Raw genomic sequence first — 25,552 nt, 5'->3', positions numbered from 1 at the left:
ATTGAATTAATAACAGTGGTTGGAACGAGATCACCAATGTGGCCTTTAATGGAGGTAATATACTCAGAAGGCTGAAGTTCGAACTACAAGACCAAGAGCATATAATTAACAAATTAAATAATAAATATCATAAACTGCCCTTTTGGTGGCTACAATTCAAATGGTCCTGATAACAGTATTAGGATAAGATGTCCTCCTTTTCATTTCATACTTCTTCTGCAATGGATTAATGTGGTCACAGCGTAAAGAAATGCAAAAAGGTGGTACCTCTACCAATTTTCCTGGCGTGTTGCCCCACATCCCAGCAGTTTCCTCACGGCCGTCACGTACGAAACTTACACCAAAACTATTAATAACTGTGCTAACACGAACACTTATCTTAACAATGCGACTGATACCAGTGGTATCCATATCGAACGTTGTACCGCCATGGCCGCCAACTGGCCCAATTTTCTGTATGAGAACTTGATTCCTTGTGAGAGCTGGAGTTGATGCCTTCATTAAATCAACACAGTGAACAAAAGTAATGTTAGAAGATGATTAATAAATCGGAGGATCCTTTTGCCATTATTTGGTCTTAACACTCGTTTGCCACAGAAAACCAACATTTTGACCTCTGTACATATAAGAAAAGTAAGCACTTACCATTTCTAATAAAATTAGAGCACACTAGTGAGGATGGAGTTATCACTGTGTTAATTTGTGGATTGTTTTGGTGTGTAGGATGTTGGAAATTTCGGAAGGATACAATGAAACAAAGAGAAGAAATTTGCTGCTGAAATTAACTTCTATTGCTTGATTAAATTCGATTACAACATGCTGAATTTATAGCTCAACAAAAATACTAAATCTGGAACATCTAAATTTAGTACCCCACTACCTATCCTTCTATTACAAGCTGAACCTACTTGTCTAATTATAGAACCCACTAACTCCTACACGCTCCATGACTAATTATAGCACTCCAAATATAAAGATACGAATTTAGACCAACTTTCAACAGAATTCTAAATGTGGAAAGCTAATTTTGGATCAACTTTCAACACTCCCCCTTGATTCAAAATTGGTTTACTCCAAGCTTCAACATCATCTTCTTCCTCAGCAGTCTTGATATTTGCATCCTTATTGGTTTGCAGATTTGAATCAGACGAACTGGGCATCATTTTTGGCCCTACATAGGTGACTGTGCTAACAGGCAGGGTTGTCACTTTCTCCTGTTGTGAGGGATGGCATCCTTCACTCTTGTCAATAACAGCTTGCTCTTGGTTTCTTTCACCAACCTCGACAGTTACCTTCTCATGCTTAATAACAGTATCTTCTGTGATCACCTTTTTCAAAATATCTCCCGTAATACTTTTCATCTCCAGAAAACCTCTTCCATTTCCAAAGGAACCAAACACTTGACTTGGCATATCACCTCCTCTTTCCATGATTACCTCTGCTTGGGTTAACAGGTCTGGAGTCAATCCACTGCCATCCGGTGCTGGAATTCTTACTTCTCTCTTCTTATCAATATTCCTTCCTTTTGCAAACTCTTCTTTTTCTTCAACTACATGATCTTCCTCCTCTGTGATTGTAGGCTCCTGCTCAGGATTGACTTCTACAATATGTAGTCTCATCAAGGAAAGTCTCTTTTCTTCTTTCTCTGCCTCCATCTGTACAGGCTGGTCGAAACATGATTCTGCCATCCTCAGCACTTGTGTATCAGTAATGGTAACCAGATCCCCATCATAATCCTTGTACTTGATCAGCACAGATTTTAATGAAGGAAACATCTTTGTCACAATATCTCTCAACACCTTGAAACTACATTTTTCTGGCATCTGAGCCAGCCGTATATCTTGGTTGTACACCAACTTCAATGGCCTCTGATGAATGAGCCCTACATTCTCCACCTTGAGGGCTTTTTCATCAAACAAAATATTTCTAGTCACCATGATTTTGCTACTTTCTGGACTGCTGCCACCATTATCTCTTGTGTGCACTGCTACTGTGCCCTTGTTGCTTGCATCAATCTTGCTCTTGGTGTATGCCATGAAGAGTGTCGGTTGGTCATTTTCTTTTACAGCATAACTTGCTTGATTCTCCTCCCTTTGTTTCTTGTAGCACTTGGATTGGTAGTGCCCAAACTTATTGCAGTAGTAGCATTGGATGTTCTTCTTGGCTTCATGGCACTCAGATTGATAGTGCCCAAACTTGTTGCAATAATAGCACTGGATATCCTTCTTGGATTCATCATATGATTGACTATTTTTGGCAGTGTTGCTTTTGCCTCTTCCTCTTCCTCTTCCCTTGCCGAAATTGCCTCTGCCTCTACTTCTTGACGTCTCCCTTTGCATATAAAATGCCTTGTCATCGCCTTTATCTTTAGCCTTTGACATCCTTGCTTCATGAGTCTGCAGTGATCCCATGAGTTCATCAAAGGTGTAGGTTGCTAGATCTTTGGACTCTTCAATTGCTGCAACTACATGATCAAACTTGGGTGTTAGGCTCCTTAACACCTTCGCCACCACAGTCTTCTCCTCCATGGTGTCTCCAAATACTCGAATTTGGTTGACCACCCCTTGTACTCTTGAGAGGAAAATCTGCACGGATTCCTCCTTGTTCATCTGCAATGTTTCAAAGTCCCTGCGTAGGCCTTGAAGTTTGATTGCCATGACTCGAGTACTCCCTTGAAATGCTGTTTTCAGGGTTGTCCACGCCTCCTTTGCGTTGGTGGCTGCTGCAATTTTCGAGAAGATGGTGTCATGCATTGCTTGTTGGATGAAGAATAGCGCCTTCGCATCTCGCTTCGCTGTTTCTGTTGGTGTGGGATCTGCGGTCGGTGCTCCCGTCTCCACCAATTCCCATAGACCTTGCGACTTGAGCAAAGTTCGTATCTTGATGCTCCAGAACTCGTAGTTGTCTCCCTTGAATAGCGGAATCGACGGATTTGAAACGCTCATGTTCTCTGCCATGGTCGGATCTGCCCTGATCTCTAACCTTTGGCTCTGATACCAATTTGTTGGAAATTTCGGAAGGATACAATGAAACAAAGAGAAGAAATTTGCTGCTGAAATTAACTTCTATTGCTTGATTAAATTCGATTACAACATGCTGAATTTATAGCTCAACAAAAATACTAAATCTGGAACATCTAAATTTAGTACCCCACTACCTATCCTTCTATTACAAGCTGAACCTACTTGTCTAATTATAGAACCCACTAACTCCTACACGCTCCATGACTAATTATAGCACTCCAAATATAAAGATACGAATTTAGACCAACTTTCAACAGAATTCTAAATGTGGAAAGCTAATTTTGGATCAACTTTCAACATAGGATAGAGGTCTCTGGATGGGTATATATATACTAGAGATGTTCCAACTTTTCAGATTGGTCCATTTGAAAGTTATAATTTACAAGTATCAAAACACATAGGCAAACTTAATAACTGCATCTGGGTGGTTTAATTAGATAGCTGTCATGGGGAAGTCCACCCTAATAAGTTTTTGCAAAAAGAACCATTGGGGAACCCCAAACTGATGTTGTGTTCACAGTAATTCAGTTCTAACTGTGCGTTCAAGCGGGACCGTTGATATCAATCGGTGAGGTCCTTCAATTAATAAATTTAAATAGTTAGATACACTACTACAAAAAAACTCTTTCATATCGGTTAGAATCGCATTCCGCCATCGAGATCCGATGCGATGCATATCGCTCCGATAGGAAATGTAAATACACTAACATCGGCTAAAAACAGATGGCGTTAATCAATATACCATCGGCAGAGGTCGTTCGGCCATTGGGTGGAACGTACCCAACGCCATCGCTTTTGTTTGGCAATCGATGGTAAATGTGATTGACTGTGGGTCGCTACGCATTCTATGGCATCGCTTGCAATTTTTTTTCTGCCGATGGTAAATGCATCGTTTTTGGTTTTATTTGCGTTGCCGTTGTTGTCTTAGCTTTGCATCTGTTTTTAATTTGAACCGTTAGTGATTTATATATATATATATTTCTATTACACCCCACTTAGGAGCTAGCTAACCTCCATTTGCTAGCCCTTTTTTAAACCTATCATTTCAAGCAACAATTTTAAACATGCATTCAACCAAATATATAAATATACAACATGCATAATGCATATTGTACCCAGCAACAACATACATGTCTATAACATGACAACATTATAGATTACCAACAAACCATATATATAATTAACTGTATATATCATTAATTGTACGAGCAGAAATGTATGCATCCTCTCACAACAAGTCATAATTATCATCAGCAAAGCTTTCACACAATTGTACCCCTGATTGTACCAATGAAAAAAATGTACATCATATATGTATACCAATAACTAACTGTTGTTCCCAAGTGCCAACAACAAAAATGTACATCATATATGTGTACCAAAAATTGACCAAATTTCAATTCAGACATGCCTTTGTCGAGGAGGTAAAACATGATCCAAGAAGTACTTGCACCATGTTGTACGGATCGCATATAGATCACTTTCCTGGTACGGCCTACTACTCAATTTGGCCTACATGAACGAACCCCGAACATATTAACAACATATACATATATATTATATATAACAAATGAATCTGAAAACATGCATGATAGATAGATCAAAACGGGTGATTAATTGGCAAACCTTTGGAAAATATCTAAAATAATTTTTAATGATGAACTCCATGTTCTTCACCACAAAATAGTCGTATTCCCAGTCTTTCACTTGACTAGGGCACTGAAATGTGTATTATTTTAAACAAAATATAATTAGTACTGCAATTGGATATTACAATAAATTAGAATAAAAACTCATATTGGAATATTTTCTTACCACATAGTCTCTAACATCCAGGTTCCTCCTCATGGCCTGCAACTTGTTTTTATTCCTTAGCAAGTATTGCCGATGAGCCCTGGAAATAATACTAAAGGTCAGTATGCAGTACCTAGAAGTATGTTAGATCAGTGTTTTGTGTTTTAAAATATGTACATGTATTTGAATTACTTTCTAAGGTAATGAACAATAAATCTCTGTCTGGATGTGGTAACGAGTCCAGCTTATATACAGCAAAGCTTTGTGGCATTATAACGAGAAGCACCCAATGGTTACTACAATTGAAGCAAGAAAAAAAAATCAATACAAACTTGGTAAAAACAGACAATAAATTACATGAGTAGAATTAATTAACATCTTACTATTGGTGGTATGGTGCAAATACAAGTTTCCTTGCCTCATTCTGTAGCAAGGCATCAACCAAGTACTCCTTAGCAGTTTCATTGTAATGGGTCATATATGTTTCACATATCAAATTTTGGGTCTACAAAAAAACAATGTTATTATTGTTTTTCTCAAGTGGAGGAATTATTGACCTGCAATACCTGAAAATAACAAGTTTCAAATTGCAAGGAAAGAGTTAATTTCTGAAAGAATAAAAACCTTTAAAATTCGAAAGACTCACAATGTCCAGACTTGTAGAATAGAGACGTCAAGCCCCCCGTACGTCATCAGGTCCTTGATAACTTGCAAACCCACTGACATTTGAAAGCCTTGAGGCTGCAACACTCTAGGTTCTACAAGCAGAAGAATCCTGCTTCTCCATCCATTGGCACAGCAAGATATCTGTCAAGTAGCATTTGGAATTCAATTCCCAGTTCTTTGAACTCCGTCTGAGTGACAAGCAGTTCCCGACTGCCTATGGATAAAGAACCCTGCTCCTTGACCATTTCAGCGGCCAAATCCTCGACCGCCGTATTTGCCAAATCCAACAACCTGATCTATATCTACACACACACACACACAATGGATGTATCATTATCATAAGTTTTATAAAGAGAGTAAGCTAGTTTAATGTAGCTGTTGGGATTTAGGCATTTCTATTTTCCAGATATCCCATTCTTTCAACTGTAGCAAGCCCAAATTATTGTGTATTTTTGTTAAATAACCAAAATTGTGTTTATTGATTTTACCTCATCACTATCCAACTGTATCCCGTTCTTTGGCCATTGAATGCAATTTGTTAAGGCATCACAGAGTAAAACAATATCATTTGTAACGTAGAAAATGAGAATTGGCATCAGATTATACATATCATTGGTCGAGACCACCTGTACCAGCATGTGAATTGGTTCGAGGGATCTCCCTCGTACCACCTCATCAGTACATTCCATGGCCGGAAACACCTGAGCCTTGGCCAGAATCATTGGCCAAGAGTCAAAGTTGACCGCAAGATTACAACTCTTCACCTCATGTAGAATGAATCATAAACGAAAATCAACCAAGTCTAAGGGTGTTACAATGATTTTGGTTACTTGTACAGTGACAAAACTTTAAGGGTGGCCGCCCAGTGTAAGTGAGAGAAAACTTTAACACATAGCGAGAGAAAACCCCTCATCTTAGTCTAAAAAACCTCCAAAGTTATAAACAGAGAGTAAAGGGGAAAAAACTTTAACTTCAGTGACAAAGATCAGGAAGGGTGGCCGCCCAGTGTAAGTGAGAGAAAAAATCTAGATTTTTTGACACCTTTGGACTTCTCGCTGCAGAGAAAGAGATTTTTGAAAATATATATGAAGTTGGAACGACATCTACAGTTGCGGAGAAAGAGAGATTTTTGAAAATATATGTGAAGTTGGAATGACAACTACGGTACTGATCGAGTCAATTATCTGAATAAATATTTGAAATTACATGTAGCATCAGCTCCGCAAATTCTTAATGATGGCGTATATTCTTAACGCCAACAGTTCTATATCCCAACCGATGGTGTATGTACCTAATGCCATCGGTGCAATACAATGGCGTATATTCTTAATTACAATTATGTCCCTAATACAATTGCTAAGCATGTGTAGGCACTGCTTTTTCCACGAGTTGCCAAAAAATCACCCAAGATTTGAGAACTTGACGCTTCTCACTGTTTTCCTCTGTTCTTATTCACATTTGGATATGCAAGCTTGGATCTTTGAAAATTGTCCAAATTTGATAAAGCTTACAGTGGTACAACATCAGTTTTGTGTAAGTTTTTTTTTTTCCCAAATACATAACTAGCTTCTCGTCATTTTTAATTTGATGTTTTAGAGGGTTTTTTTAAGAAAGTATAGTAAAGATTTGGTTATCAATGAGAAAATTATTTGTTGCAGTTTTGTGATCATGATTTTCAACTATCATGGCAAAATACTGTAGTTCCAGTCCAACTGGTTGAAGCATCTGACACAAGAAGCCTTAATATGGTCGAGGTTAAATTTACGAGGTTCGATACCATTGTAAAACGAGTGATACAGTATCTCATGTTTGATAACATGGAACTGAGAAACTATAGGAACTACGAAACATATCTGAAAACTGCTACTAGTCACAAATCTACACTGATGTTTCCAACACTGGAAGTGGGTATTTTCAATCGGGGCTAGATATTTCTAAATGTGCTATTTGGTAGATATAATCCTATTTGGGTTATTGGAAGACTTTGCGGTTCCACCTGTAGAGCATTCTTCTAGCTATAACTAGTTTATATATAGATGTGTATGGATGTTCTGGATGTTTTGGATGTTTAATTTGGATATGGATGTTATAAATGTTATTGATGTTTTGTAATATAATATGTGGATCTATTTAATTTGAATGTTAATTTGGTAAAATTAATTAACACCACTAGCTAGGTCCAAATATCTCTTCATTTTTAATTTCCTGTTCGAAGTTTTTTTTTAAGAAATTTTAAAGTACAAAAATCAAGTTATCAATTGATCAATTATTTGTTGTAGTTTTGGGTCGAGGATAATGATGATTAGCAATATTCTTCTATTCGAGTCCCACTGATTGAAACATTTGACAGAATAATTCTCGAGATGGTTGAGGTCCAATGTTAGAGGTTTGATACCATGGTACAAACAGTGATGCGGTATCTCATGTTTGATAAAGGAGAAATGAGAAATTTTAGGTACTTTGCTGTGTTGACCACTTGTTCCGAATGTTTTAGTAGAACAATTACTCCAACAACAGAATTGGGCTATAGCGATCGGGATTGGTTGTTTATACATTGGATGCTTGGTCAATATGAATATTGTTGTCTGAAGACTTTGGAGCTTTACTAGCTGGATGGTTGTCTTGGATGCCTGATGTTTTGTACATGTATGGTTGTTTTGGATGTTTTGTAGTACATATATATATATGGAGAGTGACTAATATGCATTCGGTAACATATGGGCCAAAATGCATACGGTCCAAATTTGAAATTTCAAAATCCAAAAAGTTGGTCTGAATAGTTCATCTTGTTCTCCATATTAATATGTGCTTAGAGACCAAATTTTACATTTTTATGAATTTTTTTTATAATTTATTAAGCCACTTTGAAAATTGCTGATCCAACGGTGGCTGCTGATTTTACTGTTTTGTTAAGCCACCATTGGATCAACAATTTTCAAAGTGGTCTGATAAATAGTAAAAAAATTCAGAAAAATGTAAAATTTGGTCTCCAAGCACATATTAATATGGAGAACAAGACGATCTGTTCAGATCATTTTTTTAGATTTTGAAATTTCAAATTTGGACTATATGCATTTCGACCCATATGCTACCGAATGCATATTAGTCTCTCTCTCTCTCTCTCTCTATATAGACACACACACACACACACACACACACACATATATACATATACATATAGACATACATATACTGTAGGAAATATCAGTATCGGGATCAAGATCGGTCCCTACTGATTTGGATCAGAAAATTGGACTTTCTAGCTAGAAGCTTGTTTTACACTAAAAAAAAGAAAAAATTGATAAAAAAGTAATTTGTCAATAATTTATGTTTAGATAAATGATTACCATCAAATAATCCACTAATACAATATAATACAAGGTTTAAAACTATAAACACACTCTTTCACTACCAAAAACTATGTCGTGCTAACTGCATATGTCACTTCATCATCATCTGTATTACAATAAAAATGGGGATATTGTTGTCCAGAACCCAAAAAAGAAGATATTGTAGACCCAAATAAAGGATTGTTAATATCTTCATATCCATATGCATATGGTGGTTGATTATACCCCGCACTAAACCCTGAAGTACTCGACATCTCATCATAAGAACTAACATTTTGACGTTTTGTTAGTTCATTAATATTTTTAAATCATGTTTCCCTTAGTTCAATTCCTGAGGTAGAGCTCCATGGTTGTTCTCTATACTAACATGATTTCTATTATCAAAGAATGATTGTTAATCACTTGAAAATTAGAGAATTGAGAAGTGAGAATTTCATTGTAAATCCTTCAAATTGCTTTGATATGACTTGAATTGTTGAATTGGCACTGGCAGCATCTGCATGTATAGTTCTCTAGTCTATACTTCTATTTAATCACGGGTCGGCAGCATTGTTGAATTGGCACTGATAGCATGTTCATGTATAGTTCTATAGTCTATAGTCTATACTTCTATTTAATCACGGGTTGGCAGCATTGTTAATTTGGCACTGGCAGCATATTCATGTATAGTTCTGTAGTGTATTGTTTATACTTCAATTTACTCACGGGTTGGCATGCAGCAAGTGCCAGCATGTGCATATATAGTTCTATAGTCTATACTATTTAATCACGGGTTGGCAGCATGTTTTATTTACTTCTATTTAATCATTAATCATGTGTTATATATGAGTATAAAAATCATAGATCCAAGTATATATTCGGAGTGATCTGAAATTATTAGCACGTGTGGCGCGAATCTTTCTGGGATTTACAACAATTTTTTTGTCATTTATCCGATCAGTAAATTGAAGTAGTGTTAGCTATGTTATATTTATGGGACGTGATATGAGTACCCGCACTCTCATCCCCTCATTATCTCTTCAATTTTATTTGTTCAATCTCATTTACATTTCTCATGATCTATAAGAAATTTTGCGCATCTAAAATCACGAACGTCTTCTATGCAATTTTATCTTTCAAATGAGATTCATGATGACATACTTTCGAACTCGTCATCACACAAGTATTTATACCTCGTCATTTAAGTATTTATACCTAGTATTTTTCACATATGACACTGCTGACATTTAAAAGTATTAATATCAAGTATTACAAGTATTTATACCTATGCACGGAAGTATTTATACCTATGTGGTCAACTATTTTTGTTAGAGAAAGGTTGACGCAGGGACGATTAGGGAAATGTGATGCGGAGATGCGGGGTCCACGATTAGGAACAAAATACTTACAAGTATAATTATAAATACTTGCACGATGAGGTATAAATACTTGTGTGATGATGAATCCGAAAGTACGTCATTATGAATCTCATTTGAAAGATAAAATTGCGTAGAATACGTTCATGGTTTTAAATTCGCAAAATTCCTAGTGAGAAATGTGGAAGATATTGAAAAAAAAAACTCACCTCTAAAAACATGTATGATTCTGCTCCCATGTAGTTTGAGTGGTCCCTCTATATAGTTATATCAAGTTAGACATGCAAGTATTAATATCTTAATTTGCAAGTATTAATTTATTTTCCAAATATTTATACCCACGAATTTAATTAAACTTGGAAGATCACAGTGTTGTGAATAAATTTAATTAAACTAGTTAGTTAAGTTTGTTTATGGGAAGTTAAAATCTGTTTAAGAGATGGGGGTACAATGCGGGTACTAGAGTGTGGAGATTGAAATAATTATTCTATATTTATTTATTATCTTATAACGTATTATTATGATTTTTAAAATTGTTAGCTTTTTTTAATATTTAAAAACATCATATATATAATAATATTTAGATAATAGAAAAAATGAATTATTCATAAGAGAGGGTATTATTATTTCCAGTAATTCACATACATATAATCAAAATTACTAATTCAAATCAAATATTTTTGGAGCATAATCTCCAGTTTAGGAAAAACCTAATTTTTTATTTATAATATAATCAAACAAAAAATAAATAAAAGCAATTCATTTCTCAGAGAATTTAATATATACCCAAGCCATCAAATATCATTGGGCTCTATAGGCTTTGGGGCACCAGGCCATTTGGAGGCCGTAGAATATATATGGAATTTTCCCAGACACATGATATGTTGTGGTTCTTTTTTTATTATTCTATAAATAAAAATATCGTAGAAAAACTTGTATATATTGCATGAAATGATAAATTTGTATATTTGATTTTTAAAATAATTAAAACAGTAAAATAAATAAATAGAGATAGAAAAAAATAAGCTTTAATAAGAATATTACATATTATAAATGTTTTTTGAGAAAATTTACTATTTTGAAAGTTTTTACGAGCACATGTGAAATTCCTATTCCCACCTACATTGATTAATTCATCAATTAACATTCTATATTACATATTATCAGTGCAACACTTTTTTGTAATCTCCTTATTTATTCTTGAGAAGTACTTTAAACTATTCAGCTAGGGAGCTATTTAAATAAGATTAAAAAAAAATACTGTTTTTAATATACTGAATTAAAAGTAGAAGGGGGTAGTATTGCATCCATGCATGCCCAATACAATATCCGGATTGAAAATTAAAATCTACTTATAGACAAAAACCAGTGGCTAAAATTTGAATTTACATAAATTGTTGTAACAGTATCAAGTATCAGTAGTTAAATTGTTGACCACTTGACTTTAGAAGGTTTATAAATTAATTTTAGTGCATTTATTTTTTTTAATTCTTTTTGACCACTTGACTTTATACAAAATTAATTCTAAATTCTAAAATCTTTACATGTAAATTCATCACTCATGAAGTAAATTGGTTTCAACGATTTTGATTAATTGTTTGAAGTTAATCTAATAGATTTCGGAATTAAGCTCACGAACACTTTGGTGAGCTTAAGAACACCATCCTTTCTACTCTGTTTTCTTTCTTTTTCTTTCTAATATTCTATAAATAAAAATTTGGGAGAAAAATAGTATATATTGGATTAAATGATAAACTTGTATATTGATTTTTAAAATAATTAAAAAAGTAAAATAAATAAATAAAGATAGAAAAAAATTAAGCTTTAATAAGAATATTAGATATTACAGATGTTTTATGAGAAAATTTACTATTTTGAAAAAGTTTCTACGAGCACGTGAGAAATTCCCCCTAAATTAATGAATTCACATCCTCTGAGATATCTCATATTTTGCGTGACTTTTTGGAAAATCTGAACTGTTCAAATATGTTCTGCACGAATCTCGAAGCTCAAATACTACTGGCCCCGAATAGGCACCGGACATGCATGCCCGGTCACTCAAAAGTTGAGATATCTCAGACGATACGCAATCTAAATTAATTATTACTTCATCAATTAACAATTTAACATCCTATAGCTTTCAGTTAATTTATAAATCAATTATATATGGGAGCTGATAATAGTACCTGTGCTACAGTACCCGCACTGTATCCGTAGGGGGGACCACCAAAAATTAAATGTTAAAATATAACTTCTTGTGGAGATTGCAGAAACTGCACAATCCGAATTTTTTTTTCCTAAAGTATTAATTAATACCTATGAACAGAAGTATTTATACCTATGTACAAAAGTATTTATACTTATGATGTGAACAATTATTTATTTTGTGGATTATGTAGCGCCAAGATAACATTACCCGCGCTACAGTACCCGCACAGTACTCGCGCTACAGTACTCGGGGATCACCGACGTACTTTCAGGCTCGTCGTCACGCAAGTGTTTATACCTCGCCTTACAAGTATTTATGCCTACACTTGCAAGTATTTTTTACATATGACACTGAAAGTATTAATATCTAAATATTGAAAGTATTTATACTTATACATTGAAATATTTATACCTATGTTGTCAACTAGGTTTATTAGAGCAAAGTTGACACGGGAATGATTGGGAAACTCGAAAAAAGATTATCATAACAAGTTACGCATCAAAGTATTAACATCTTACTTTTTTAAGTGCTAATATCTTATCTTCTAAGTATTTATATATACGAAGGTATAAATATCTAAGTATTTTTTACATATGAGATAGAAAGTATTAATATTTAGACACAGAAAGTATTTATATCTATGCACTGCAGTATTTATTTTTATGAGGTCAACTATTTTTGTTAGAGAAAGGTTGACGCGGAATTAGTGCCGGGACATTGAAAGGGGAACCATATAATTAGTGGGGACCATAGAGAAAGAGTAGTGCTGAGATTTTAGAATAATAATTAGTTGAGACTATATATATAATTTATTTTTAGAATAATAATTAGTGGAAACAATATAATTAGTGGGAACCATAACACATTATTTTTTTAAGTCCGGGTACTGTAACACTGTACTGTAGCGCGGATACAGTGCGGGTATTGTAGTATGGGTACAAAAATAATTATTCATTATATATTCACACCGCCGATCAGTGCAACACTTTTTCGTAATCTCCTTATCCTTGAGAATTAAAGTACTTCAAACTATTCAGTTATCAAGCTATTTAAATAAGATTAAAAAATTACTGTTTTTAATATTCTTAATTAAAAGTAGAAGGTGTTAGTATTGCATCCATGCCTAATACAATATCCGGATTGAAAATTAAAATTTAATTATAGAAAAAACCAACGGCAAAAATTTGTATTTACATAAATTGTTGTAAATAAAAGTAAATAGTTGATTATAATTTTGTACTAATAATGGTTGCACTGATAATTTTAATAATTAGAACGATTTGTTGAATTTGAAAAAGTTGATTGTATAATCAGCTTATATATGAAAAAGGGGTCAATCACTAGTGGAAAATATGGAATCAGGACGGTTATATATGCATATCAGTATTGGAATACAACCGATCCTGATGAAGGCGATACTGATACTATCAGGATCGGTTTTGTATTTTTAAAGAACCGATCCAAATAGTAACTATTAGGATCGGTTGTTTATTATAACCGATCTTAATAGCACTTATCTGGATCGGTTTTTCTTAACGAACCGATCCTAATAGCAGTTATCTGGATCGGTTTTTCTTAACGAACCGATCCTAATAGTTATATTCTGGATCGGTTTTTTTTCATATCCTCATTCTTAAAAAAAAAAAAAAACTTTTAGGATCGGTTATTAAAAAATAACCGATCCTAAAAGTTTTTTTTTTTTTTTTAGAATTAGGATCGGTTATTTTAAACAACCGATCCTAATAGTAGTAATCTGGATCGGTTGTTTAAAATAACTGATCCTGATGTTTTATTGAAGCTAAAAAAAATATTTTTATTTATTTGACCAGCTTCCATATATATTTTGCTGGCCAGCATCCTAATTTTTTTTTTTTTTTGCACAGTAAGAAGCAATAATCAATTAAATATCATATACACATTCTAAATTAATTATCATACACATCTTAAACTATTACAAAAAATTCATGTACTTCATACAAAGTTTTGTGAAGCATTACATATTATAACAAGAAATTTAAATCCAAAAAAAAATTAATTAACAAACATACAAGTGACTAATTGGGCTATTTCTTCAATTAACACACATTTATGCAATATACTCATTTATGCAATTAATGTAAAGCACAACAATAAAAAAATCAATAATTACCTCTTTTGCAATCACATCACTTGAGATTAAAAAAGACCCTAAAAACAAAAACAAAGGTAACAATTAGATGGAAAAACATTTTCCAATAAAATATACAAAAAAATGTGTTTTAAAAGTATAATAATGAGAAAATTAGATAAAGCTAATACCATGATAGTTGATCGGCCGGATGATTAAGTAACTTGAGAGAGATGTCCTCAAAACTGTAAAACAATATACAAACACCATTAATTAATTTTTGAAACAATAAAAAAAATTAAAAACTGGCACAATTGAGCCGGAGGTGCGAGAGGCTCGGCTTTGAGAGGAAGAGACGGAGAGAAAGAGAGAGAGAGACACGGAGGAGAGGGAGAGACGGAGACAGAGAAAGAGAGACAAAGAGTACTGAGGATTTGAGAGGAAGATACGGAGACAGAGACAGAGACGCTAAATTGAAAATGAGAGGCGCGAAATGAAAATAAGAAGAACCCTAGCTAAGCTGGTTATATAGGAAGTTATCATTAGGATCGGTTGTTTATAAAAAACCGATCCTAATAGTATCAGGATCGGTTTTTATAAAAAAACCGATCTTGATACTAATTTTTTTGAAAAAAAATAGTATCAGGATCGGTTTTTTATTATAAAAAACCGATCCTAATACAAATTTTTTTTTTCAAAGTTGGTTCTGCAAAAAAAAAAAAAAAAAAAAATCAGGGTCAGTTTTTTATAAAAAACCGATCCTAATAGTATTTTTTTTTTTTGCCGAACCAACTTTGAAAAAAAAAATATTATCAAGATCGGTTTTTTATAAAAAATAGTATCAAGATCGGTTTTTTATAAAAAACCGATCCTAAGTGATCAATTTATTGATTTTTCTCCAACAAGAGTAAACCGGTGCATTTATTTATTAATGATACAACAATCGAAATTATGTTTTGGGAACAATTGGGATAGGTGTCCAACGGGAGCGGGGGTTGGGCATGGGGGGCTATATTGTAATTTACTGCAATCTATTTTTGATAGTTAAGTGATCAATTTTAATGTAAGTTGGATTAGGTAGTCCAATGTAAATAACTTTTCTTATTAATATATCTGTTGGTGGTACTTCACCACCAACCTTCAAAAAAAAAGAAGACTGATAATAGTTGATTAACTCAATGTTCCAATTTTCTTAATCAAAATTAACTGTAAAAAGTCACCGCTATCCTTTACAATTTTCCTAATATTGTGCTCCAAATCTGTGCCTTAATCGTCAAATTTCCAAATACATCACCATAGAACATCTAAAATGTACCAACAAAGATCATTACAAAGGAATGTATAAAGCCAGAGAAAGATGTGCAAAGAGGTTATATTAATTAACAACACAATGAAACACAGCAAACTCCAAACTAGAAGAATTGAAATTATAGGTTATTTTTATAGCTAGAAAGTTTAATTAATTGTACCAGAAATCACAGCTAACAACAAGCGTCATGTGGTCATTGAACAGAATTAAAAAAAAAAAAAGAGACAAGCTTTACAGGCAACAAATGTAACTTAGAACAGAAAGATAGCTAAAGAAACATATAGCATTAAACTAAAACAATTCTCAAACTTGTTAATTGAATTGAAAGATGATCGACAAACTTAGAGAATTACAATTTTTCCTATGGCCTTTACAAGCATACCCAAAGTTGTGACTATGTCACACCCCAGATTTTTACCATCTGGAGCGCGATTATATAAGCATCTTTACACTTTTCCTTGGCCCGTCAACCTATGTCGCCAACAAAAAGGAAAACGAAATAACAAAACGGAGTCAGCTACAAAGCTCAGTAACCGGTTATTTAACGACGCGCTTCTCTACAATTGGCTTAATTTAACAACTATTCAATTAGACCGGATTAATCCACACAAATACACATCAAATTATGCACACATATTTAACCAGCAATAGCACGTCGGTCTAGGTTATCCATAAAACAAGTCACATCATATTCACACATGTGTAATCCCTGTCACAGGCGATTCCCACATTCTTATAACACAATTCCTTTAATCCGCCAATCCAATGGGAAATCCATCCAACATTGGAAGGCCGCCAACCCACTGGGAAATTCATCCAACAATGAGAGGCTACAATCACATATCAAATTCCAACCTCAGACCCGCTATCCCGTTAAATATGCCATCATAATTCAATATGCAATACCAATATTCAAATCAACCATACAAAATGAAAACACAGTTATAGAGAAGTCCGGTTACCTGATAGTGAGACATTCGGCATTTCAAATCAAATTGCAACGATAGCTCGGAATTACTGCGACGTAATAGGTGTTCGAAACGGGCATATGATAATTGATATGAAAACAAAATATTTCTTCTTTCGGGGCTGATTATGGAGTGGTTGATTTTGACGATATAAGATGAATAAATCAATTGTAGATTATATTCTAAGTAGATATAGGATAAAGCCAAAAAAATTTTCAAAGAGGAATGATGTGAATCTAGGGTACGGATGGAGGGGGTTTTATAACTCAACAGGGCGGTTATAATTAATCTTAGCGAAACAAAAGAAAGATAGATAATATAATTAAAGAGGCTACCATGCATAACCGCCTTTTACAAGGCGTCGTTTCCTTTTTTATTTATTTAATATTTAAAGTAAATTAAGGAGGATGATTTATAGTAGTTTAATTAATAAAAAATTATGGTAACTGTCATATATGTAATGTGTATCGAGTGAAGAAATCAGAGGGACAATTAAGAATGGACTCAGCTATATTGCTTCATTTTTTTTAAATGAAATTATCAAATTAATATAATTAAATACACAAATTAATGACCTAAGAATCAAATGAAAAAAAAAATAGAAATAAAGTTAGTCAAATCAATAATTTAGAATGTATAAAAGAAAACAAAATAATACCTATACGATTATATGTTTGTATTTTTTTAAAGTAATATAATTATAACTAATATATGTTCTCAAAGTAAATTATAACCTTTATTATATTATAAAAAAAAAATTGTGAACATAAATAATAATAACTCAAAATTTTCGGGATGTTACAGACTACCTCACTGACCGTTTCTTTACTCTCCTTTTTTATCCTTATCTCCACAGTCTCAAGGAAATCACGTTGAAATGAAAAATGTTCTGGCAACGCCACTTCTGCAGCAACTTCACTCTGAATTGGTGATGGGCCACACTGTCTCCTACTGAATGTCTAGTGATAGTTGACAATAAAATGTTAGTAAAACAGTAAGATAGTTGCCCCAATGCTTGTGATTTTGCGCAGACAAGTGATCAAGCATTAGATTGCATCCTAAACATTTAACTTTTCAGTATTAAAAGATGTATGTTTGTAAGTCCATTAGTTGTTCAATTACAAAAACAATTACTACTTTCTCATTATCAGTCTTCAGAATTTGAACCAATCAGCTGCTGCAGTAATATATATGCTTGCATGTATGGTATATGTGGAATATGCTCGCATGTATTGTATATGTTAAGTTTTATTATTTCAACTATATTTGTATTAGTGAATCAATATCCGCTTGTATGTGTATTTGTTTAATTTCTAATATATCTTGTATCTAAGACTATTAGAACATTCTTATTTGTGCGTAAAAATAATAATGAACATTATAATTTGACCAATATCCATCTATATTTGATCCATTTATGTCTATGATTTTTCACCTTCAAGTTATAAAAGTGTGAAATTGATAAACAACATGGTGGTTCATAGGAGGTGAAATTGATAAACTAATTAATTTTTTCTTGGTATTATATATGTAGTATAATTCAATTTGAAATTTTAGATTTTAAATTTACTTAGTTAATAGTATCTTTTGAAATCCGGAGTAACATCCATCACCTCATCTGCTATATCGATTAATTGTTTTCTCACAACAAAAGGTGATGTTTGTTAATATTTGATATATATTTCGGTGGAGGTAAGAGAGACAATATTCTGAAATTTCTCTATTTAATCTATATTTTCTCTATTCCTCTCTTATTCTCTTACATCCAAAAGACTCCTTACACGTTATATATATAAACTCATAGGAACTTTCTACACACTCCTATCACTAAATGACATTCAATCATCTCATTAACTCTCTCTTTTCATATACACATTTTTAATCTTTCAAGACAATTCTAGAGAATTCCAATACATTAATTAAAGACAATTCTAGAGAGTTTACACATTAACTAGTATATTTGACTAATTGACCAACTAATTAAGTTTATTATTTTCAAGAATGTTAACTTGTATTTTTTCATCAATAACTTCTAAAAATAGACAAAGACTATGGATAATTGGTATGTAGTTTTGATAGATTAATATATAATTTGGAATTTATATTAGTTTTGACACAAATTAATTATGTAATTTTAATATGCATCCAGAACTCGTAATTTTGACGGCTATCGAAATGAAGCCAAAACTCGTAATTTAATATATATATGTAATTGACATGATTTAAATATATGGAAAAGTTCATATCTCTTAATTTAAACATGAATAAATTTAAATTTCGCATATTTAATTATGATACCAATGATCATAGACATTGAGCCCTCCTCAGTCAGAAAAAAAAATCTGGTCTGACTAAATTTGTGCTAAACAATTGGTGTCCAACCTAAAATTAAAAAGCAAAAACAATTTCCAAATTTTTGAGACCTCTCTACGGCACAAATAATAAGTGAATGTGGACACAACATCAATAGCAAATGGACTTCTCACAAGACAACTCAACCACTCAGATGCTGACGTCATTAAAATTGCACGTGTTTTTTATGCTTGTGTTTTTGCACGTGTTTCTCACATGACAACTCAACCACTCACAGGACAACATCAATAACAAATTGCACATGTGTTTGTAGGTTGGATTAGATGCACAATGTATAATATGAATTGGTATCAGTAGTTTGGTACCAATTCATTTATATTTTTTGTTTCAGCATGAATGAAATCGGTGGGTGTACTCACTTTAATAATATAGCAAAGATCAAAAACACAAAAGCAATGCTCTTCCGATATGTTTCAAGTGGAATATTTTTGCAGTTTGCATATAAGTCATAATCATATTGTAACTGATCCATTATACATATCTTGTTGATTGTTTCATGTGGTAGTCTGATAATATGACGGGCGGCCCAGGTGGTAGTTGAAATGCCGGTAAGCCTGGTACTTGGACACAAGGTGACAGTGGTTAGAATGGCTATAGGCCTGGTACACAAGGTGACAGTAGCTGGAATGCTGGTAGGCCTGGTACCTGGAGACAAGGTGATAGTGGTTGGAATGGTGGTTGGCCTGGTACACAAGGTGACAGTGGTTGGAATGGTGGTAGGTCTGGTGCCTGGACACAAGGGGACAGTGGTTGGAATGCTGGTAGGCCTGGTACCTGAACCCAAGGTGATAGTCATTGGAACCGTGGTAGGCCTGGTACACAAAGTGACAGTGGTTGGAATGGTGGTATATGTGCAGGTGGCACACAAAACCAGTACACTGGTACACACCATGCTGATACCAGCATATGCAATAATTGAACAGGATAACATGGAGAAGGAGAGGAGCATCTTGCTCATAGCACAATTCGTGTTATGGAGGGAGAGGTGCGCAAGGGAGGCCCTCCTTGGGAACGAGTATTGTATTTCTCTTCTTTCTTCTAATTTTCTAGGTTTTCCCTCTCTGTCTTGTCTTTCCTTTGTGTTTTCTTGTTTTACCAGTAAGTTATTACCTCAAAAAAGAAAAATTATTAAATAATTAATAAGGAAATAGTGTCAAGTGTTGTAGAATTTAAAAGTGTAGATTACACAGTTAGGTCAAGTGTTTGACGCCGGTGCAATTCGAGACTTTTATTCTCATTTCATTCTGAAAAATTGTGTTGTGGAATTTGGATAGGAAAATTCATTTAACACATTTTTGCTCTCCAAATCACCAAAATCATAAAAAACAAAACTTATGACCATTAAACAAATCAAGTGATAAATGTTAAAAAAAATAGTTTTGATGAAGGAAATGTCTTATTTGTGTGCACGTTCATTAATTCCACAACACTTAGAATTATTTACTCAAGTCTACTTGTCAAATAAGTTAGTGCGATATTGAAGACATGAGGAACAGATAAATAACTTTATTGATATTCAAACAAGCAAAAGAGCTTTCATGCCCAAACCAAAGTCCACGTACACCCGGACTCCATTTTATTTTATTGCGGATCTGCTTCATGGGCAACGATCCATAACAAGCACAAACAAAACAAATTAAGATAAAAAGGGAAACCAAGATTAGGATTGTCAAATTCCTAACTTAGAACCCCTACAAAAAGTGCATAGATGAAAAGGGAAATGATCTCTTAGGAAGTTTGTCTTTATGTCCCAGAATTAAGTTGTTGTCACAGTGCTCACGCTGCCACTTGAGCTGCCGGTCATTGTATTAGCCTACCTCAAATAGGATTAACAATATATAATATATCAGTAACATTATGATTAGGGTTCATATGCAAAATGCTTAATTTTATCCATTTATAAAGTAATTAATTAATCTTTAATAAAACAGTATTACTACAAAAAATTAAATGGTGTCGGTATCTAAAATCTTACGTACCTTGACGTATACTCCAATTCTGTCAAGAACATCCCCTGCGCTTCCATGGAAACCAATAATTTGACCACCAAATGCTGGAAGCTCGAAAGGAACTCCTACGTTTCCTCCATATGGTCCAAAACTTCCCAAGTTTGTCTCAAATGTAATTGAATTAATAACAGTGGTTGGAACGAGATCACCAATGTGGCCTTTAACGGAGGTAATATACTCAGAAGGCTGAAGTTGGAACTACAAGACCAATAGCATATAATTAACAAATTAAATAATAAATATCATAAACTGCCCTTTTGGTGGCTACAATTCAAATGGTCCTGATAACAGTACTAGGATAAGATGTTCTCCTTTTCATTTCATTATTCTTCTGCAATGGATTAATGTGGTCACAGCGTAAAGAAATGCAAAAAAAAGTACCTCTACCAATTTTCCCGGCGTGCTGCCCCACATCCCAGCACTTTCCTCACGGCCATCACGTATGAAACTTACACCAAAACTATTAATAACTGTGCTAACACGAACACTTATCTTAACAATGCGACTGATACCATTGGTATCCATATCGAACCTTGTCCCGCCATGGCCACCAACTGGCCCAATTTTCTGTATGAGAACTTGAGTTGGCACCTTCATTAAATAAACACAGTCCACTCAATATCATTATCATATGAAAATATACTTGAAAATTAAATATTATATTTTTGAAAATATTTTTTCAGTTTATTATATAAATGGAAAATTAAATGATCAGAAGATTTGGAACCATCTGTCTAAAAGAATATTGAAAAAAATTCACAATAATAATCATTTTACATACCTGTATGTATACTCCAATTCTGTCAAGAACATCCCCTGCGCTTCCATGGAAACCAATAATTTGACCACCAAATGCTGGAAGCTCAAAAGGAACTCCTACGTTTCTTCCATATGGTCCAAAACTTCCCAAGTTTGTCTCAAATGTAATTGAATTAATAACAGTGGTTGGAACGAGATCACCAATGTGGCCTTTAATGGAGGTAATATACTCAGAAGGCTGAAGTTCGAACTACAAGACCAAGAGCATATAATTAACAAATTAAATAATAAATATCATAAACTGCCCTTTTGGTGGCTACAATTCAAATGGTCCTGATAACAGTATTAGGATAAGATGTCCTCCTTTTCATTTCATACTTCTTCTGCAATGGATTAATGTGGTCACAGCGTAAAGAAATGCAAAAAGGTGGTACCTCTACCAATTTTCCTGGCGTGTTGCCCCACATCCCAGCAGTTTCCTCACGGCCGTCACGTACGAAACTTACACCAAAACTATTAATAACTGTGCTAACACGAACACTTATCTTAACAATGCGACTGATACCAGTGGTATCCATATCGAACGTTGTACCGCCATGGCCGCCAACTGGCCCAATTTTCTGTATGAGAACTTGATTCCTTGTGAGAGCTGGAGTTGATGCCTTCATTAAATCAACACAGTGAACAAAAGTAATGTTAGAAGATGATTAATAAATCGGAGGATCCTTTTGCCATTATTTGGTCTTAACACTCGTTTGCCACAGAAAACCAACATTTTGACCTCTGTACATATAAGAAAAGTAAGCACTTACCATTTCTAATAAAATTAGAGCACACTAGTGAGGATGGAGTTATCACTGTGTTAATTTGTGGATTGTTTTGGTGTGTAGGATAGAGGTCTCTGGATGGGTATATATATACTAGAGATGTTCCAACTTTTCAGATTGGTCCATTTGAAAGTTATAATTTACAAGTATCAAAACACATAGGCAAACTTAATAACTGCATCTGGGTGGTTTAATTAGATAGCTGTCATGGGGAAGTCCACCCTAATAAGTTTTTGCAAAAAGAACCATTGGGGAACCCCAAACTGATGTTGTGTTCACAGTAATTCACTTCTAACTGTGCGTTCAAGCGGGACCGTTGATATCAATCGGTGAGGTCCTTCAATTAATAAATTTAAATAGTTAGATGCACTACTACAAAAAAACTCTTTCATATCCGTTAGAATCGCATTCCGCCATCGAGATCCGATGCGATGCATATCGCTCCGATAGGAAATGTAAATACACTAACATCGGTTAAAAACAGATGACGTTAATCAATATACCATCGGCAGTGGTCGTTCGGCCATTGGGTGGAATGTACCCAACGCCATCGCTTTTGTTTGGCAACCGATGGTAAATGTGATTGACGGTGGGTTGCTGCGCGTTCTATGGCATTGCTTGTAGTTTTTTTTCTGCCGATGGTAAATGCATCGTTTTTGGTTTTATTTGCGTTGCCATTGTTTTTTTAGCTTTGCATCTGTTTTTAATTTGAACCGTTGGTGATTTATATATATATATTTCTATTACACCCCACTTAGGAGCTAGCTAGCCTCCATTTGCTAGCCCTTTTTTAAACCTATCATTTCAACCAACAATTTTAAACATGCATTCAACCAAATATATAAATATACAACATGCATAATGCATATTGTACCCAATAACAACATACATATCTATAACATAACAACATTATAGATTAGCAACAAGCCATATATATTATTAACTGTATATATCATTAATTGTACGAGCAGAAATGTATGTATCCTCTCACAACAAGTCATAATTATCATCAGCAAAGCTTTCACACAATTGTACCCACTGATTGTATCAATGAAAAAAATGTACATCATATATGTATACCAATAACTAACTGTTGTTCCCAAGTGCCAACGGCAAAAATGTACATCATATATGTGTGCCAAAAACTGACCAAATTTCAATTCAGACATGCCTTTGTCGAGGAGGTAAAACATGATCCAAGAAGTACTTGTCCAGAATCATTGGCCCAGTGCCAAAGTTGACCGCAAGATTACAACTCTTCACCTCCTGTAGAATGAATCATAAACGAAAAGCAACCAAGTCTAAGGGTGTTACAATGATTCTGGTTACTTGTACAGTAAAGTTGACTGTCAGTTGTTACTTGTAAGATAAAGAGATGCGGACTTACCAGAATGAGGTCCAAGGGATCGACATCCGGATGTTGACTTGCTCCTTTTGACTTCACTGATTTGGACTTTGCAGCTGCAATATCTATCGACTTGATACAAATCTTTGAACAATGAATTACTCAATGTTATTTTCCAGTAAGGCAATAGAGCACACATTTCAGTACATTAAATCCAAAAAAAAAAAACCCTAAAACCTTAGCGAACAGAGCACACACAGATCAGTGTTTTAAATACCAAAAAAAACAAAAAAGAAACCCCAAAATCCTAGTTAACAGAGTACACATAGATGAGTGTGTTAAATCCCAAAAAAACAAATACCTAAAACTGTAGCTAACAGAGCACACAAATCAGTGTGTTAAATCCGAAAAAAAATAAAAATACCCAAAACCCTAGCTAACAGAGCACACGGATCAGTGTGTTAAATCCCAAAAAAAAAAAAATACCCAAAACCCTAGCTAACATAGCACACAGATCTCTGTGTTAAATCCCAAAAAACAAAAATACAGAAAAAACTAATGACGAATTTAACCTTGATGACATGTAACTTTCTAATAATGACGAATTTTTGCCAACGGCTTGTCATACGGTATTGCGCTTTCCCTTCGTGCGAAGTCCTCCGCGTTGGAGAGTGAGGTGGTGACGACATGGCTGCCAGCAAAAAAAAAAATATCAAAATAAGTTCTTAGTCTAAAAAACCTCCAAAGTTATAAACAGAGAGTAAGGGGGAAAAAACTTTAACTTCAGTGACAAAGATCAGGAAGGGTGGCCGCCCAGTGTAAGTGAGAGAAAAAATCTAGATTTTTTGAGACCTTTGGACTTCTCGCTGCAGAGAAAGAGAGATTTTTGAAAATATATGTGAAGTTGGAACCACATCTACGGTTGCGGAGAAAGAGAGATTTTTGAAAATATATGTGAACTTGGAATGACAACTACGGTACTGATCGAGTCAATTATCTGAATAAATATTTGAAATTACATGTACCATCGGCTCCGCAAATTCTTAATGATGGCGTATATTCTTAACGCCAACGGTTTTATATCCCAACCGATGGTGTATGTACTTAATGCCATCGGTGCAATACAATGGCGATTCAAAACCTGGGGATGCGCGCCTATTCTGTGCGACAAGACTATAGTGCAGAGTTGGACCTAAGGTACTTGAAATTTTGTGTTTACATCTTGTCCGTTCTTTATGTAATTGCCTGATTTAATATTTGTGCTATCTCAGATGCAACAGTTGGATCTAAATTGAAACCATGTGTTACTTGAATAAGTTTTTAACTTTCTGAGATGACTGTCTAATCAACTTGGATTTCTCTAGACTCTTCTTCTTCCTCATTTACTCTCTCGTATGGAATCCTTAGTTTCTTCTCGTGTGATCTGTTCAATCATGTATTACTCTCTGATCTCTCTAT

General features: G+C 34.1%; 1 protein-coding gene across 1 annotated transcript; it reads right to left on the bottom strand.

The window, feature by feature from the left end:
- Positions 1-20,836: 20,836 nt before the first annotated feature.
- LOC144565539 (agglutinin-like) lies at positions 20,837-23,300 on the bottom strand. The gene is made up of 6 exons (XM_078315351.1): positions 23,253-23,300; positions 22,357-22,584; positions 21,945-22,172; positions 21,545-21,754; positions 21,134-21,361; positions 20,837-20,845 (listed from the first exon to the last, which is right to left on the bottom strand). The coding sequence occupies exons 1-6, from the start codon at positions 23,298-23,300 to the stop codon at positions 20,837-20,839; spliced, it is 951 nt and encodes a 316-aa protein (XP_078171477.1).
- Between the last annotated feature and the right edge of the window lie 2,252 nt (positions 23,301-25,552).

The sequence above is a fragment of the Carex rostrata genome, chromosome 1 (assembly GCF_964058835.1).
Source record: "Carex rostrata chromosome 1, lpCarRost1.2, whole genome shotgun sequence".
Classification (NCBI taxonomy): domain Eukaryota; kingdom Viridiplantae; phylum Streptophyta; class Magnoliopsida; order Poales; family Cyperaceae; genus Carex; species Carex rostrata.
The sequence above is the reverse complement of the archived record's forward strand: the minus strand, read 5'-3'. Positions and strand labels throughout refer to the sequence as shown.

What these genes read in the sequence shown, in the direction of transcription:
- LOC144565539 (XM_078315351.1), bottom strand. Translation starts at nt 23,300, where the DNA reads ATGGCGTTGGGTACATTCCACCCAATGGCCGAACGACCACTGCCGATG. An exon ending in CCGAACGACCACTGCCGATG is followed by an intron (nt 22,585 to 23,252) that starts GTATATTGATTA and finishes GATTTAATGAAG; the next exon opens with GCATCAACTCCAGCTCTCAC. An exon ending in CGCCGGGAAAATTGGTAGAG is followed by an intron (nt 21,362 to 21,544) that starts GTACTTTTTTTT and finishes TTGGTCTTGTAG; the next exon opens with TTCCAACTTCAGCCTTCTGA.